The 19,434-nt window shown below is 38.0% G+C and overlaps 1 protein-coding gene across 5 annotated transcripts in view; it reads right to left on the bottom strand.

Annotated features, from left to right (window-relative positions):
- Positions 1-7,393: 7,393 nt before the first annotated feature.
- PLAG1 (PLAG1 zinc finger) overlaps positions 7,394-19,434 on the bottom strand; it is a 34,449-nt gene continuing 22,408 nt past the window's right edge. The window contains exons 2-4 of one of the 5 annotated variants that reach the window (XM_056854282.1): positions 15,428-15,590; positions 9,535-9,893; positions 7,394-9,018 (exon numbers count right to left, since the gene is read on the bottom strand). In XM_056854282.1, the coding sequence (XP_056710260.1) occupies positions 7,755-9,018; positions 9,535-9,776 (1,506 nt within the window). In that variant the 5' untranslated portion in view covers positions 9,777-9,893; positions 15,428-15,590 and the 3' untranslated portion in view covers positions 7,394-7,754. The remainder of the gene's footprint in view (positions 9,019-9,534; positions 9,894-15,427; positions 15,591-19,434) is intronic. The other 4 variants (XM_056854284.1, XM_056854285.1, XM_056854287.1 and 1 more) reach the window with 4 other exon arrangements.

Raw genomic sequence — 19,434 nt, 5'->3', positions numbered from 1 at the left:
GCCTTGAGAAAAAATGTTCTGCCCTTTAATAAAGCCTTTATGTGTGGAAACTGGCAGTATAAGGTTTTTTATGGCATGGAGGTAAACACTATCACCTGATAAAATAACATCCTATCTATTAAAGGGATAGGACATTGTTCTCCAGCCTTCATGGCAACCCATTATACAGAGTTTCCTCAGAAACTATATGGAAGGGGCTCCTTAAAGTATACAACTCACTGCCAATCTAGCTTTTTTATTTAAATAGCATTCCTTTACTTTTATTATGTCCACTCAACCTCAGCCTAAAATTATTGAACCACAACTTACTTCTACAAGATACATTCATTCTATTTCCAACTATGTGATATATACAAACAAGGTGTAACTGAGGCTCAGTGGTCCTAGGTTCAATCCCCAGCATCTCCAGTTAATGTGAAAGGTGATGTGAAAGCCCTGTACTAGAGACCCTGGAAGGCTCCTGCCTTGTTAGACAATATTACCTTTGATAGACCAAAGTGATACAGTACGGCAGCTCCAATGTGTAGTAAGAGCCCCGTGGCGCAGAATGTTAAGCTGCAGTACTGCAGTCCAAAGCTCTGCTCACGACCTGAGTTCGATCCCAACGGAAGTCGGTTTCAGGTAGCCGCTTCAAGGTTGACTCAGCCTTCCATCCTTCCGAGGTCGGTCAAATGAGTACCCAGCTTGCTGGGGGTAAAGGGAAGATGACTGGGGAAGGCACTGGCAAACCACCCCGCAAACAAAGTCTGCCTTGGAAATGTCGGGATGTGACGTCACCCCATGGGTCAGGAATGACCCGGTGCTTGCACAGGGGACCTTTACCTTTTTAGTGAAGGACAAGTGGTGGAAAAAAGGTTTAACCTCCTCCTAAGGCTATTATCTCACTTGAAGCAGCCTTTCCCTCCAAGTGGTCCCAAACTCATGTTTAATCTGTGAGTTTCCTCACCCACCATTTATTCATCTTCCTTTATTTTTGTTGGGAGGGGGGAGCCACTTAATGATTTAGAGTAGAAAAAAGAATAACAAGGGAAAGGGTAAACAACAAGGGCCATTACAAATATACTTTGATAAGAAACACAAAACAGCTATTTTTTATTGGTTCTTGTAGGTTATCCGGGCTGTGTAACCGTGGTCTTGGTCTCGGTTACACAGCCCGGATAACCTACAAGAACCCATGAACTCTGACCGTGAAAGCCTTCAACAACTATTTTTAATTTTTCAAATACAATTACAGGTTGAGTATCTCTTATCCAAAATGCTTGGGACCTGTAATGTTCCGTATTTTGGAATACAATGAGATATCTTGGGGATAGGACCCAAGGCTAAACAAGGAAATCATTTGTTTTATCTACACCTTATATACTTAGCCTGAAAGTAATTTTATGCAATATTTTAAATAATTTTTTGCCTGTGGAGCATCGTAGGGAATCTGCCGTGGGCATGATCAGCCTGGACATGTGCCATTTTATTACCCTTTGTGGGCAGTCAAAAAGTTTTGGATTTTAAATCATTTTTATATGGGATTTCCTGATAAGGGATACTCAATCTGTATTACCCATTGAAGGTCCTTATATTGACGTAGCAACCAAAATCCAAAATGCGAACAAGTACCACATTGTGTACACTATTATAAAGAATGACATATATCCCAAAGACAGAAGAAGAGCTGGTTTTTATAAGCCGAATTTCTCTACCACTTAAGGAAGAATCAAACCGGTTTACAATCACCTTCCCTTCCCCTCCCCATAACAGACACCCTGTGAGGTAGGTGGGGCTGAGAGAGCTCTAAAAGAGCTGTGACTAGCCCAAGGTCACCCAGGTGACTTAATGCGGAGGAATGGGAAAACCAACCCGGTTCACCAGAGCAGCGTCCACCGCTCGTGTGGAGTGGGGAATCAAACCGGTTCTCCAGATTAGAGTCCACCGCTCCTAACCACCATGCTGGCAAATTGTGTCACATTGTCTTTGATATATATGGCGTTCTTTATAACAGTGCATAGAGTGTGGTGCTTGTTTGCATTTTGGTGTTATTATATACGCCTTCATTGTTACAGTGAGTCAGACCTTGGTCTTTCAAAGTGCCTCTATTAATGTTGGGAAATCAAGTTACCTTTAGCACAGGTAGCTCAATTAAAGCAGTTAGGAAAGTGGTGAAAGACAACATGTTAGGACTGGAAATGAGAGTAATAGGACCAGGCTCACATATTTCACAGAGTTTTACTGGATTCATGTCTATATTCTAGGGTCCCCAACCTTTTCCAGACTGCACACAATTTTGGAATTCTGACACAAGGTGGTCGGGACAACCAGAAAATGGCTGCCACAGGTGGCCGAGCCAATTAGAAATGGCTGTTGGGGGGCAACCACAAAAGGTCAGGGAGTGAAGTTATGCGTAAGTAATAGTAACTTCAACATTTCAAGCAGAAGCTTTGCTTAACAGAATGCCTTTTAAAATGAACATATTGTTTAAAAGAATTTCCTTGCTTACAACCAACTTACCACTGGTTGCACAGTGAAAATCCTTGTGGTGTAGTGGCAGCTGCTGTCAAAACTATTTTAAAAAATCTACACAGCCAATCAAATCTCCAAAAGTGAATCAGAAGCCCTGCTGGGCAAAACCGCCGTCCACTTTCTAAAATCACTTGGTGGACACCCAGAAAGATGTTAGCAGACATCATGGTGCCCATGGGTACCACACTGGGAACCCCCAGTTCTAGAATCACCTACTTGTAGTTAAAAAGTCCCAAAACAGCACCTCGATGAGGTCCAAATTTAGGCCAAAGATTTCCAATTAATTGCACCCATAAATCAGGTTAGAATATATGAGTATAGTGTATGCTGTTCACAGCCTTTTTTGTAATACAAGCCACATGTAATTCCAGACATATTCTGTATTTAACTAAAACCATTCTGTAGTTTTATTGATATTTTGTGGAGTTCACATATTTCTGTACAGCAAACATAACACTGTAGGCCACAAGAAGCTGCAGCACTATTGTTTAATAGCAGCAAGTTATATTTTTATCAGGGTATGTGGAAAATAAATAGTCTGTTTCTTTGGATATGAGTGTTTAAAATGAATTTCTGCTGCAGGTTCATAATGTGATAGCTATTTTACAGAGCTTATACACAAAAAAATATATGCAATCTTTTGTCTATATTTTATACAAATACAACAGTAGTTTGTGAATACATTTTAAAGTACATATACATGATAAGCAACTCAATTTCCCATATCGAGGATAGTAATACACAAATTCAGTCTGGAATGCATTTTTTCTATTTTTGACTCAAAATCTGTGTCATTAAACATTTTAGCACACAAGTCCAAACATTTTTCACTATCTACAAATATAATTTCAGCAATCCCAGTAAGGTTTAGGTGTCTTTGTTTTTACAATGTTTCCCAGTCTGTCAGTATTCAAAGGGCTCTTAGAAACAAGCATGCTCTTCACTTCACACTATATTAAAAGCCCCCTTTTCATTTACCATTTTCTAGTTTTGAGAATAATAGGCTTATCTGGGTATAAATTTGCATGTCCAAGTGTTTGTTTTTTTGTGTTTTTTTGTACTACAAGTGCATATGAATACATGGTGGTGTACAAAAAATTCATTAATGACAAATTAAGTCACAGTATAAAAATATATCATACATCTATAAATCTAGTATAGGCCTTTCTCTATGGATAAAAATACATCAGTTTGAATGAGACAGGGAGGTCTGTAGCACCATGAGAGGAGTTGTATCCCAAGTTACATTAGCAGCATGATCCACTATAATGATTCTGCAGGAGTGTTTCTGAGAAGATAAACATTCATTCTGGTTCAACTGTACCACTGAAGCTTATACTGAAAAGTGTTTGCATGCAATTAGCAACAGTTCTGTGTCAATGTTAGGATTAAATAACATAAAAAACATGGCCTTCAATACAACACCACCCTTATTTTATAAGGGTTAAGGGACTGTATAATACACTTTTCGATTACTATGACATCACTCCACATGGTCTTCTTCTGTAATGTCAAATAGGTGGCTTTGTACTGGATACTGACAGGATGCAGATAGGCAGCTGGACCTACACAATATATTTCATAGCAAATAAGTATAATGTTTAGGTTGCATTACTAAGAGGCACATGATTTTTAGCTGCTAAACCAGTGTATGAGACAAATAATTAAGAGCTTAATCCTTCTCTTTATGCTAACAGGCACAGGACCAACCCTGCGTTGAATTCCAACAGCAGCATAATTATGGTAGGACATCAAATCTTTAAAATACTGCATATCAAACATTCTGAAAATTGCAATCCTATGCACACTCAGTTGGGATAAGTCCCATTGAATTCAGTGTGACTTCTGAGTAAACATGCATAGGAATGGGCTGTAAGGCTGAACTCCTGTGCCTAAGTGACATTTGTAATTCCCACTGAAACACATGGGACTTACCTAGCATTAGTGGGCATACAACTGCAAACTCTAAGACTCTTGAGTGTACATTTAACAATTGTTGATTTCTGGACTTGTATTAAAAATGGCAGTAGAAAAACAGCATAATTGGAAATATGTAAACCTAGGAAAAGTCCACTCTAAAACCCTTTAAAAAGACACACTGGTTCTGTGCAATATAGCAAATTGATACGAAAACACTGCAAGATGTACCTGTTTAATATTACATTGTTTACCATTTTGTACCCAAAGCATTATATTAAAGGCCCACATATGTCATCTAATGGCACTTGAACAATTATAATAAAAGATTTTATAATAGAAAGCATAACCTGTAAGAAATTCTCTTTTATAAGGTTTAGGTTCTCTTTTGAAAGTGCTATATCTTGTATTATGTGTAACACAGAAATTGATCGAGCTTTAGTTTAACACACACACACACACACACACACAGGCACACACTTCTCCTCAACAACAACAACAACATTGGCCTACAATACATATAGAGCTCACTAGGCAAAAGATCCTGAAAATATGTACTCTTAACATTCATTATTAGCTTAATAAAGCAATCAGGTCTGGCTCATGTTTTAGTCAGTATATGGTTTCTGAAAACCTCTACTGCCAAATGAATAAATCACTCTATTCCACAATTCACTACTAATAAAACACAAGCAAATTATATATATATATATAATATATATATAATATAATATTTTTAAAATCCATAGCAGAAATTTAGAAGTTGCAAAAAAAATGTGGTGCATGATCAGCCAGCACACACCACTTTCCACCCTTAAGAATCAACCCGGTAACTATAAAACAGGCTTTAAAACTGACATTTTGAAGCTGCCACTAATGACTGCCTACACGATAGCCATAAAGCACTAATGTGTAAATATTGCCTACACTGTCAAACTGACTCCACATACACATACATCCTACTTCAGTGGTGCATACACAAGGTGTAGCCAACTGCTGAAGTACTAACTGAATGAGGTTCAATATCTTGTCTTGAGGTCCCGACTACTAATTTGAAGTGCACTCGTCTCGAATTAATCCCGCCTGACAACCTGAACGAGCTGCCATAACAATATGGAGCCTTTTTAGAAGTACTAAAGAGTACTGGCAAAACTAGTTTAGTTTTTTTTTTTTAAAAAAAATCAAGTTAACCAGCAACTAACACTGAAAAGATAACATTGTTGTAACATGCTTCGTACATACCATTCCCTGTCAAATACCATAAGCAATGTAGTGGTATGCCTCTATTAGAACTGGAACGGTTAAAACTAGTTCAACTCAGTGAAATGCATTTTTCAATACTTGTCCAATGGCGTTTCTAAGTGAATTATACAACTGTTTTAAGTGACTGGTAAATGGGATGATGAAGGCCAGTCCCCAAGTGCTCATTCTGTAAAGTGTTGAATACATTCAACATTACAAAAAGCAAATAAGGATGTTTAATTTTCCTCATGAAATTTGATTCCTTTGAAGAAATAAAACTTCTCCCCCCCTCGAGAGAAAGACCCTAAAGGAAATTTCTACTTCATTTTTGCCATTTGAATCATGAAGTAGCTTTGTATTATTTCCAATTTTCTTCTGACATCTGGTTTCCCCCCTTAAAATTATGGTGCTAAAATGCTGGAAAGCAATATTGAACAAATCATTCCACTAAAGATATATTTAAGCAATATGTTTCATAGAAACTAAAGCAAGCAATCATGCAGCAGAGCTAATGTCTACTTTGAGAAAGTATTCTCACAGCATATTGGAGCAGCTTGCAGAATTTTGAAAAGGTATTTTCCTTATTAATACATCCTTATTTTAATGCCTTTGGAACACAAACATAAAAAAGTTACTATTCAGTAATAAAATTTAAATACATATCAGTATAAAATAGTAAAATCACACCTGCATATTGTTCCTACAGTAAAAAAGTAGGAACTATGATACAAATATTGGGAGCCAAAGCCCCTTACATGGGAGCAACTTTTGTTTTGTTTTTGTGAAGTATATTTATTTTAACCACTTAAAAACTTATATTCATTCATGCAAATGATGGGAGATATTTATGCATTTTTAAAATTCCTCCTAAAAGTGACAAGAATAGAATGTTACCAAGTTACAGCAAAACTACATTTTGGACAGACATATCACAGTTTTTCCCTCTTTTGGTTATCAGGGGTAAGGAACATAAAAGGGTCTTTTGAAAAGAAACAGCAATTTGACATACACAGCATGAGTAGTCATTTTGTCGTTACTTTCCTAAATACCCTGGTATTTTAGATAAAAGTGGCGTAAGCAATATGCTTTTACTTCACTCCTAAGAGTCCTGTTTTTAATTCTTGGCAGTGAGAAAAATCACTAACCAAATACCCAGGTGTATTAAGTGTGATTACCATCTAAGTTGTTACTTAAGGTGACATTACACACCAGATACACAACTCAAGAGATCTGCTCCAATGAAAATATGGAAAAATGGATTTGCAAATTTACATTCATTTTCTAACTGCAAGAAAATCAAATGAACAAGATAGGAACAACACTTTCTGGCTAGACTTGACCACATCTTTGAGACTCAGTTGGGAAAATCATTATTTAAGGTGAAGAATAATGTATTCTATAAAATAATAATCAAATGTGTTTAGTCAAGACAAAATAGTTCTGTTTCAAAGGCAGCTCTTAATTTTGCCTCTTTTTGAACTTAAACTTGCCAATCAGGAACATTATTCTTACCAAATCACATTTTTACTACTTTAATTGCACTTAAGTCATATTTCTTCCTTTTAACACTTTAAGCTATTTTTTGCAAAAATGATAGGTCCAGACTTTTTGCTATCTACATGTATATACCTACATGTATATGCTGCACAATTGTCTTACAAGAGTTAAAATTTTACTTAAAACATTTCTGACCATGAATAAAGCAGAGGTTTTTCTGTTTTTTTTAAACCAATGTTTTGTTGCTATTTGTTGTTATTAAAATAGCCACCACTTATTGACAGACACAGAATTATCTATTCTTAATGCAAATTTAAACAAGGGATACATACATTTAGTGGGAATGGTTCTATTTTTAAAAGCATGGGTCTATTGGCAGTGAAAATTGATAGACTTAAAAAAAGCACAAGTAAACATCCATGAACCAACACATTCAAAGTATTTTAAAAGTCAATTTGAATTTCATACTGGCTTAATGCGATTGATACTGTACAAAAGTAGATTTACAATGACATAGTAGGCACTACATTAATAAAAGTCGTCTAAGGCATTTCTACAAATAAACAGTCGCAAGGCTGGTTTTCATCCTATTGGAAAGCTTGATGAAAACGTGGTAGGGTTGTGGTTGTGTTTAGACTGCTTGTGAATGCTGCTGACAATGAATGTAAAGATCCAAGACCTATATTATTACTAGGGTCTTGTGGATCTTGTGCTTGTGGAGGCAGCTGAGTTAAAGAAGAATGTGCCTCCTCTTGTGTGTAACTCATTCCAAGATTTCCCACAGAAATAGAAGGATTAAAAGGAGGTCCATTGACTGGTATAAAATTGAACAACTGAGAGAAGTCCAGTGATGGGGTGCTTAGAGGTTCACTAATGGAAACAGAACTTTTGGAAAGGGAAACATCCCCAGATCCATCATCTAGAGGCCCCACGTGGGGATCCAACCCTAATTTAGATGAAGATGCTTGAGAATCTTGGGATGAAGAAGGCATACCACTTTGCAGTTCCATTAAGTAACTTTCAATTTCCCCTTTCAATGGTTGCTCTTTATCAGTCATAGAAACTGTATATGAGGTAGAACTGAGTGGATATTTTAGAGAAAGCTGGTGAGAAGGGTGGACAGACTCCATATCTATTGGACAAGGCATTCCTAATGGTAATGATGTGGCAATCATTTGGTGAGCAGAAGCTGAGCTCTGCATTGACTGAATTTGAGTGTTGTAAAGGTTTAATTGCAAGGTGTTTGTAAATGGCTTTGATGTCAGCTCACTGGAAGATAAAGACATCACTGGAAGCAGCTCATCCTTTATAGGCACAGAAACATTGCAAGTAAATGGGTCTAGAAGGTCCATTGGCTCTGTTTTGACCTTCAGAAGTTCTTGGTTGTGACTTTTCTTCATATGCCGTGTTAGGTGATCCTTCCGGCCAAATCTCTGTGCGCAATATTGACACAGGAAGTCCTTTCTTCCAGTGTGTACTACCATGTGTCTTCGAACATCCTTTCGGGTATAAAACCGACGATCACAATGTTCACACTGGTGCTTTTTCTCCTTCACTCCACCTGATGATTTGCCTGCATGAGTTTTTAGATGCTCCAGCAGCACCCCTGTGCTTTCAAATGTCTGCAAACATACTTTACAGGTGAGATCACCACTTGTTGCGGCATGCAAAGCCAGGTGACGCTTAAACCCAAGCTTTGTGTTGTAGTTCTTTCCACATTCTTCACACTTAAAGGCCTCTTTATTAGGATTATGCGTGTGTAGGTGATTCTTTAGATGATCTTTTCGATGAAACATTTTCTCACAATAATTACACTTGTGGGTTTTCTCAGGAGAATGAGTTGCCATATGCCTTTAAACACAGATATATTCTGTAAGTAATTTTGATCAAAATGTACTCATGTTCAATTTTAACAGTAAATGCTAAGCTAAAAAATTTTCAACAGTATATTTAGAGGAAACATGTCACTACAGATACTGAATGTCATACCTAAATATAATAAATCAGAAACAGCTTCATTTCAAATGACATTTTAGTTTGAAAATTTGATGTTAATTTAATAAGATATTGGTTAAGTGTGAATATTTCATTTATGTCCATAATGAAAATGCGCATTCCACACACTTCTTTGGAACAAGTTTATACAAATGAAAAACTTTAAACTTGCTTCTTTGAACGTAACACACAAACAAAAAACTCAAAGACATTAGCATATAAAACTATGCACTGTAATTTATAATTCTATGATCTGATGTCCATATTAACTTCCTGAAAATCAACTGACGTGTACAGAGATATATACGTTTACAAGGCTTAAAATGGCCAACAAACTATAATATAATCTGAAAGATAAATAGAGTTTAATACCTTAGTAATTTGTACTTAGAAACAAAGGCCTTGGTGCAGTCTTGTTGTGTGCACTTGTAGGGCCTCTCTCCTGTGTGAGAGTATGAGTGAACTTTTAATTTCTCAACACTGTTAAAGGCCTTGTCACACAGTTGGCAAGGAAAGTTTTTTCTTGGTTTGGATTCACCACGCTTACGTTTCCCTGAAGGGACTTTCTGGGTATCTCTTACTTCTGACAAATCACCAGGAATGACAGTGGCCATCGCAGCCTAAGCCAGGCCTTCTTGTTGGACACTTGGGAATTGCCCAACTCCACTAAATGATTTAGCTTTAGATGGCTTCTCAAGTTTCATGTGGTCGTTAAAGAAAGCAAAAGGGGACTGGAAAAAAAAATAAGAAACAACTATTTGTAACTACACTTAATTTTGAAGTTTATTTGCTATGTGATGCTTTTGATTAAAGCTTAAATAAAATTAGGTTCAGCTGGTCTAATGTAATATATTTAGGCTCTTTTAAGCTGTTTATCACAGCTCAAAATTCACTGCTCAGATTGGACAGATCCACACGTGCCCTAAAAGTACACCTTTCAATTTTCTGTCAGGTTCTTGAGCTAATACAGCAACTTTTCAGGATCTTATTAAAAACTAAACTGGCTGTGTATATATTTTAGCAGAATATCGTTTCAATAGTTTTCAAAGGACCTGTTCTACAGCTGATGTGGCTTGGCTAAAAGTGTGAGCCATGACTCTGTCAGATAAAATTTGAAATTATACATCTTGCTCAATGGAAAAAAAACCTGTGGAATTTGGAAGGACTGTAGCTTGAAACACTGTACGTAGTATTGAAAATGAATGCTACATTATACAATCAGAAAGTGTCATGGTACAGCACTCAAAGTCTCATGGTATAGCACAGCATGCATCTGAGAGAACTGCATATTTGAATTCTCCCATACACACAAGTTCTTCTTGTCTGTGGAAGGCAGAAAATCAGGAATAATGTTTCTAGTCTTATCTCACGCCTTCTTTGACATCCTAGTTTTTTATATGCAGGGTTTTTTTAAAAAATATGGGCAGACGGTCACATGTGCAAATCCTTTAGCTGCACTCTTAAACAGTGCATTCCTCATTGGGCTGTACCATTTTCCCCCACAATATGTAAATGGCCCTACTGCTTGCTAGGAAACCATTAAAGGATGATTCAGACTGTTTAAAGTGCTTATTCCCAAGCATTATCTGGAAATTATGATCTAGCTCCTAAACACTATAACTAGGGCTGTGCATATCAATAAACTCGAACCGATAAAAAGCTGAAAAAAGCCATTTTGGTAAATTTCGGGTTCTGGTTTACTGAATTCCAAAACCTGGGGGAAAGCCAAAGCAGAATTCACCATTCCCGAAAAAAAACACGGGTAATTTTCTGGCTTTTTTTTTAATCTCCCCAGGTTTTGCGAAGCTCCTGGGGGGCATTTTTCGAGGTAGAGCCCCCAAACTTGCAGGGTAGCTTGCAGGGACTCTCCTTGCAAGAACCCTTAAGTTTGGTGAAGATTTGGTTGGGGGGTCTGAAGTTATGGGGTCTGGAAGAGGTTGCCCCCTCCCACCTCCATACACAAGCAGGACAGTAAGAGTCAGATTCTCTGTTTATTCTCTAATTGGCTAATGCTTGTTTATGGAGGAGGGAGAGGGTGACTTCTTCAGAGCCCATAACACCGGACCCCCAACCCAATATTCACCAAACTTTGGGGTTCGTGCAAGGAAAGTCCCTGAAAGCTACCCTGAAAATTTGGGACCTCTAACCCCAAAAATGCTCCTACAGGAGCTTCGCAAAAAATCCCCATAGAATTTACTGGTGGGAACTTTCAATCAGCCTACTTTCACAGGAAGTATATTGAGGCAATCCTGCGGAAGTAACTGATTGAAAGGCTGATTGCCCCTCCATCCTCCCTAGACAAGCGTTAGCGAACGAATAGAGAATCTGACTCTAACCGTCCTGCTTGTGTATGGAGGCAGGAGGGGGTGACCTCTTCCAGACCCCATAACTTCGGACCCCCCCAACCCAATCTTCACCAAACTTGGGGATTCTTCCAAGGAGAGTCCCTGCAAGCTACCCTGCAATTTTGTGGGCTCTACCTCAAACATGCCTCCCCAGGGCCAAATTTTTTTGAAACCTGAAAATAAACCGGATTCCCATATTTACCGGTATGGGAATTCAGCTTATTTTGGGTTTCCTGAAAAAATCCAGGCCCAATAAACCCAAACCTGAATTTTACCGGATTTTCTTTTTTGCACACCCCTAACTATAACTACTATGCAGTCTTCTACCTCAAGAGGCACTTCAGTATTTCAAATATTAACATTTGGGTTTATAGATAAACATAGTGAAAAACTATGAAGAAAACATCTAGAACAGTTGGAAGCTAGATTGGCATTAAGAGAGAAGACAGACATAAGCACAAAATGTACCATCACAGAATTTAGGATAGGCAGTTTTCAGTTTTTCTTAACAGAATGATTACTCCAAATTCTGTAAAGATCTTTTGAAACAAATCCTGTGGTCTCATGAACACCTGGTTGCAATCCCAACACATAATTTGGCAAATTAACTTAAAAAAATTGATATTGTCTTAAGGCCAGTCACCAAAAGACAATAAAACAAGACCTATTTTCTGGGGGAAAGTGTATAGGATTTATAAGACCCTTCAACTATAGCCCCAAAGTTTCTTGTTTTCCCTGTCAATTCTACCCCTGTCAATAAAAATATTTGTATCTCCCCATATGCCAACTGTTTTCTAGATGAACTGGATAATTAACATGTAAGTTAAGATGAATAAGGTTAATACTTATTCTTCTTGCCTGCCTTGAGAAAAGCAGCAGTTATCATCCTGATATAGTTTTATCCACTGATTAAATATTTTTAGTACAGCCCTCTGTAGGTATCAAATTCCAGGTTCCCATTTGCTATCTGCACCTGCTCTATCTATCTGCATAAACCTTAAGTGCTCATCCAGACAATCAATTCAAAGCTTGCCCCAGTAAATTTTAGCCTTTATGCAAATCAGCAAATAACCTTGCTGAGTTGGAAGCTTGTAGGGCTTTGGGGGAATAAATTAGCAAAGCAATTTCATCACTGGAGGAAGGGAATATACATTCTGTTAGAAAAAATTAAACCTAAAAGTTCTTGAAAGAGTTGTAGGGAAAGGGGGTAGCATCACTTGTATGAATGAAACACGGGAATGCTCATGTAACCCATTTTTCAGTTATATATAACAGGAGAATGCTTAGCCTGATCATGGATTAGGCCAGGGGTTCCCAACCTTTTTTGGCCCAAGTACCAAAAAATGGATGTCTGCTTGTGAAGATGTTGGTATGTCAGCAAACAAAAAGGGTGAATGGGAGATTAAAGTTCTTCGCTAGACATGCTTGCAACAAGCGAAGCCCCAGAGATGCAGCCAGCTTGGATTTAGTGGATGGCTATACAGGTCTGAGAGGTGATGACAGGCATAAAAATATGTTTATGTTTCATTAGCTTTGTATGATATGTTTTTTTTTTACCTTAGCAAGACTTAGGTCTGCAGTTATTTTAATTAAGCCTATTTTTCAGACCTTTTGTGTTTTTAATTATCATTTGGTACACACCGAATAAATATTTTTTTATTTTCTAATTTTGTTTTATTTCTCTCAACCTCTTAGGCTTTACAGATGACAGGCATAATCCATATCTATTGCCTTCTCCGGCACCACTGGCCTTGGTGGCTTGGGCAGAGGTCTGGCCTTGGGCCCCAAGCAAAACAGCCTGTTCTGCTGCTGTCAGCCTGTAAGCTGGGGGCTGCCTATTCCTGGTTTACCCAATCAGCAATGCCCTGTAGCTTCATGTGCACTTACGTCTGCATTGGTGGACATACCAACCCTTCCAGTCTTCAGCTGCTATTTTGTTAACCACAATTAATACCATGACACAATTTGTGATCATTATAAAACAGGTTTAAAACAGCCATTTAGCATTAAGTATGATTAACAAAGGAACTGATGCAGCCATAATGCTAACCACAGCGAACCCCAAAATTAAATGGATGGATGCCTGTATGAGGGAAAGCCAGAGCTTGTGAATCTGTGAGGCATCCCCATGGTTAGGCAATAAAACTGCGTTATTATCTACTCAAACTCAACATACTGCTATGAATTTATACGTTCATAGAACAGCAAAACAAGGGTGGTCGTGTTGCCAATCTCTTGTAATATGTGACATGATTTAATACATGCCTGTAGACTTCATTTAACCACATTTCCAACAGCATACAACTGTAACTGATGTTACCTGAGGTGTGGGAGAAGCAATATCTGCAATTTCCTAATTACAACAATCATGATTGAATATTGTACAGAGAAGTATAATGTCTGGAAGGGGTATCTTCTGATATATTTATTGTGGGATCTCCTACAACAAATAAGTAACTTCTGAATGTTTGCTGGTCTATAAACTGACAGTCTAGAAAGTATTCTGAATCTCTTCCAACTATTAATTTCCTCCTTAATTAGCAATGCAAGCAATCTCAAGCAAATTTAAATAAAAAACAGTAGATTTAATTCCTAATTTACTATCTTGGTTACTGCTGCCAATCATGCCTGTCTAGGTAATGAAAAAAATATGACAAAAAGTGGGAATTAAGAAGCAGCACTCAAAAACCAATCTTGCCCCAAGATTTATTATGGGTCACTAAAAGTGTGTGCAATGTAAAACTGTGAGTTAGCAGAGAGAGAGAAAAATCAAATGCAAGAGAAGTTTACAAAAATGCTTCACAGATTAGGAAAGAAAGCATATAATTTTAAAGCTGCATGATGTTTATATTGCCTCCATTTCTTAACTCATCCTCAGGCCTTAAACAAACAAAACAAAAAAGAAGTGACCATCTAAAGTTAACTGAAGTTCTATTTTGCTTTATCATGGAGCACAAGTGCTTTGAGAATTAGCATCTCAATATTCACCCTTAGGATGCTGAGCAAATTACATTATGCACAAGCCCTTAGAAGAACCGTAGGGTTCTTGTAGCTGACCTTTCTGTTCTGAGGCAAAACTAGTTAATATGAAGGATCTACAATGTTTTGATAGCCTCAAAAACCATTAAGTTGGATCCAATCAGTTGTGTACGATGGGCTTTTTGTGCATGAATTCTGGGGATTCCCCCTCCACCTGTGGCCCTCCCATATGTCATGCTATGCCCCCACATTGAGCCAACAGCAAAAGTGGACCATAAATATTTTAATAAATAATTTCTCAAGGGTCTTCCAAAGAACAGCTTTTCAAGTTGGTTGAAGGAGGCAGCAGGAAAGATGTGTTCCACAAGTGGGTCTCTGCTTACACTTCTCAGGTTCCCATCAACTGTTGCTAACTTTTACATCTCCAACTAGCTTATTTAACTATGAAGCAAATGAAAAAACAAAACAAAAAAACCTGTTATGATAATTGTGTAAGGCTTCCCTCAGGCCCTAATTAGATGTGATAGTGGCATGACCTGAACAGTGAGTGCAAGGGGCTGTATTAAAAAAGGATTACTGGAAAAACCTAGGTGTGCACATGGAATATTACACACAGTCCTCTGGATCCTGGCCATTTTAATCTTTTTCTGCTACTCCTACCTCAATGTAGAACTAATCTTTTTTTTTTAATATCAAGGCAGACTTATCTTCTGTGGATGTACAGGCTGAGCAATGTAGACAGTTTTTTTAAAACAGCGATGCTCAAATATTACAATTCTCAAAGACCAGCTGAAAAAAAATTGAGTAACAATGCCTATTTCCAGTTCAGTACATTTTCAGTTACTGACATTTGTTCTTTCTGTACAACTATAAAATGAATGAATAACTTCACAGACTATTCAATTCTACATTATAGAACAATACTTTTATATATTTTATACCATTTTAAAAGGTGTTCATACTCAAAACAGATTTATGGTAGCCTCTGCTCAGTGCACACCTGGTGACGGATAATGCAGAAAAACCTTCAGATTTTGGTCTTAACCAGTTCCATTGACATGTCTAGGCGCAAACCAAAATCCAGAACTTCCCATTTTTGCTGATCTGAAAAACAAAGCAGAAGGGGCTACACATTAGTGAAAATATTTGGCTAGTTGCCAAGAGAGAGAAAACCCCATGCTCTAACTATTTACAGTTTAACATTTGCTAAACTAAGCATGGATAACAAGAACAATTGCTATCACTTGGATCCTCTACATGCATCCTATACATGCAAAGAAAAGGGTGTTAACAGCTGTGCACAAAAAAGGACTAGAAGCCGGTAAGCAAGTAGAGGGGAGAAAGGCAAATAATTCTTCCCTATTGATGCAAACAGCGTTGTTTGATAGTCCACTCTCTTCCTCTGGGCTCATTCAGAGATGCAATCTTCATCAGATTACTTGCACCAGTAAGTAGATATACATATAGTCTGGTTACCTGGATGTGCCCAGAATAATATTCTGGGATATGATTCCACTGTCTGAGAGCTAGGAAGGCGAATACCAGATAACAACAAATAACCTGTTTCCAGTTTTCACTGGCCTCCCTCTTATTTGCCCAGTTACCCCTCTCTCACTGGTTTCCAGTCTTCTGCATGTGGAAGATATAGTGAGCACTCAGCACAACAGAGGAAATACTTGTCTATTAAGAATAGTTTACCATCATTGTTAATTAACTCACATAAGCAAACAGAATGGTTAACCAAAGAAAGTGGTGAGAGCAAACATACATTTGATTCCCAACATGACTTGAAGCAGGGAAAGAGAGAAACATTACACCCTACCTTCTCCAGTTCCATTTATTCCGTTCCCCAAAGGGGTCTCCCATATAAAGAAAGCTATGGGGTTACTTATTTTTGCATGGAACGTGTAGTGTGGCTCTCAAAGCATGTCTCTGAAGTGTGAATTGTGTATCATTGCAAGATGGTGTTTGAACCAATGCAACATTTTTTGGCTTTTACACTAAATCAGAATTTGAAAGGTAGACAGAAAACAATTTCAGTCTGAAGTATTTAGCGCATTTATTTCTCCCACCCTTCCTCAAGCAGCTGAGAGCAGTCTACATGGTTCTCTTCTTCATTTTTATTCTCACAGCAACTTTGTGAGGTAAGTTAGGCTAAGAGAGAATGAGTGGCCTAAAGTAATCCCACAAGATTCAGCACTTGTGGAAATTTGAACCCAGCTGTTCCTGGTCAAAGCCAAATTTTAACCATTACACCACATAAAAAGCAATGTTTATTGTGAATGTGCCAGATAGCTGTGATAAGCGTGATAATTTCTTTGGACATTTGAGACATGCCTTTGAATATCTCTTCAGTAAAAAAAAAATCACTTCTATAGCACAACATATAGAGCTGATAGTTATGAACATTTTTCAGTATATTGATCTTATAACCCACATATCATAAACCTGTGGTTCTCACACTCTTGAAGCAGGATCCATTTCTAAACGTGCTATACTATTCAGGATTCACTTCCAGCCTGCATATCTTCACCTTTCCGGGCTTCCTTCCTTCTCTCTTTACACCTACCCAACAACTTACCTTTTATGTGCCCTTCCCCCATCTTCAGCTATGTTTATTATTTACTTCATTTATATTCTGCTTTTCTCCATAAGGGAGACTCAAGGCAATTTACATCATTTTCCTCTCCTCCATTTTATCCTCATAACAACCTTGTGAGGTAGGTTAGGCTGAGTGTGTGTGGCGTTTGAACCTGGGTTTCCCAGACAGTCCAGAAATCGAACCACTATGCCGCATTGGCTGTTGTGGGGTGGCTGCTGTTGAATAACAGCAAGCAGCCAGGCCTGAATGAGTCATGCCAACTGCATTGTAGCAAGTCACCCAGTGGTTGCTGGTCCCAATGAGTCCTCCCTGGAAAGGGCCCTGCTTTTGGGCATCCATTTCTGAATGCTCCAGATGTTCCTTTTATCGTTTCAGGGGGTTTTAACCTCCCATATTTTGTTTTGTTTTAGATTTCTGATTTTCCTGCAATGCTGGGGCTTGTCTGTTTGTCCCTGGTCTCCACATTTAAGTATCCACAGATGGGACCATGTTGAGAATTAGATATATTGGAGATAGAATTATTGAGAAATAGGATCTATTTGAACACATGAAACTGCTTTATACTGAAGCAGTCCCTTGCCCATCAAGGTCAGAATTGTCTACTCAGACTGGCAGCAGGTCTCCAGGATCTCAGGCAGAGGTCTTTCACATCACCTACTTACTTGATACTTTTATTTGGAGATGCCAAGAAGATGCTCTATCACTGAGCCGTGGCCCCTCCCCACAATATGCAGTAGCATAAATTTGCAACATAAGCAGCAGCAAACCCATTTCTACCATTGAGATTCCCAGAGCCTCCGCTCTCAGATCATCCTGTTCCCCCCCACCCCTGGCCTCAGGAACCATGTGTGAGAGAGTTGTAATCCCAGCCCACAAAATGAAAACCACTGCTCAAGGCCTTTGTGTGACAGTAGCTGAGGCTACATTGCTCCAGCTGAGCCAATAATGAACCCTTTCCCTCTACTACTACAATAAAAAAGATGACTAGATATCAAAAGATGACTAGATCGGACTATATTCTTAAAACAGGGTTATATCAGAGCCTTTTACCTGATATATGATCCAGAGAATTTTTTTAATAGACAGGTTTCAACAAATGTCACACTGCAAACAGAACACCTCATGAAAACTATTGCTTTTGACAACCAAGGCTGGGGGGACATACAATGTAGACTGGTCATCCCCCAGCCTTGGTTGTGTAGCAAAAGTGGTAATAGTGTAGCACAGTAAACACACATAATTTTACTCTATGAATCCTCATACAAAAAAGAAACTTTTTAAAAACAGGAAACTAAAAGTAGCCACGGGGCTCGTAGTTTCTTTCAAAATACAGTTAACTAGAAACAATTTTGCTATTAACACTAAATTATTCAGTCTAGGACCACATAATGTTGATTGAAGAAAGCTATGGAAAGTGGGTGTCTGGGCATGAGAATAAAGCTCTATCACCAGTACTAGCTGCAAGAGTAATATGAATCCTCCACTTTATACCTTTAGAGATGCTTCAAGGCAATTAATGAAACACAGATGGCATAACTCCACCCAAACCATCTTAAAACTACAAAAAATAAACCAAATACCAACAATATAGCCACAATATTCAACAACTCAAGTTTTTTAATCCTAATAATCTAGATTTTAGTTAGATTGGCTTCTCCAAATTGTGGAAAGAACACATTTTTCATACATATGAAGACAAACTGTTAAGCCAACAATCAAACCAGGGCACATAAAGGACTTAGAAGCAGAATAAATAAGTAAATAACTGTGGTCAACTAAGGATGGCATTTTGGGAAATCTATTGCTTTTGACATACGGAATTATAGTTGGAAACATCACAATTTTTTCTCATGTGCCAATTTAAAGTTTTAAGTAAATGAACAGATGGTATATCATACCTAAGAAACTGAATCTGATAATGGGCACAAATGGTCTTTATGCCGGAAGTGCCACAAAGTAGTACTTATTTCCATAAAGTGGCCGACCTGTTTGGTAGCTTTAAAATTTTGGAATATGATCAAGAAAGATAACGAAGACAAATTGAGTGCTCCAATCACAGGGAGGAAGGGGGTAAAATAAATAATCAGGGAATTCTCCTCCCAGTCTATAGCAATATTGTTAGACTTGAGTTCTGGGGCTAGATGAATAGCTTCCTGCTCACCTAGCCATGAACTTTAACAGGCTAGCATTGTAGTACAATTTTTTCTTTAGTGCTCTACTGAGGTTCATGGCCACAGTGAGCAAGCAGCTGCTCATCTAACCCTTAAACTACGTGATACAGTGCAGGACACATATGCACACATTTTTACCTCTCTATCCTTGAACAGAATAAAAGGGCTTGAGGGA

This window comes from Euleptes europaea, chromosome 8 (genome assembly GCF_029931775.1).
Source record: "Euleptes europaea isolate rEulEur1 chromosome 8, rEulEur1.hap1, whole genome shotgun sequence".
Lineage (NCBI taxonomy): Eukaryota > Metazoa > Chordata > Lepidosauria > Squamata > Sphaerodactylidae > Euleptes > Euleptes europaea.
This window is presented reverse-complemented; position numbering and strand designations above follow the sequence as displayed.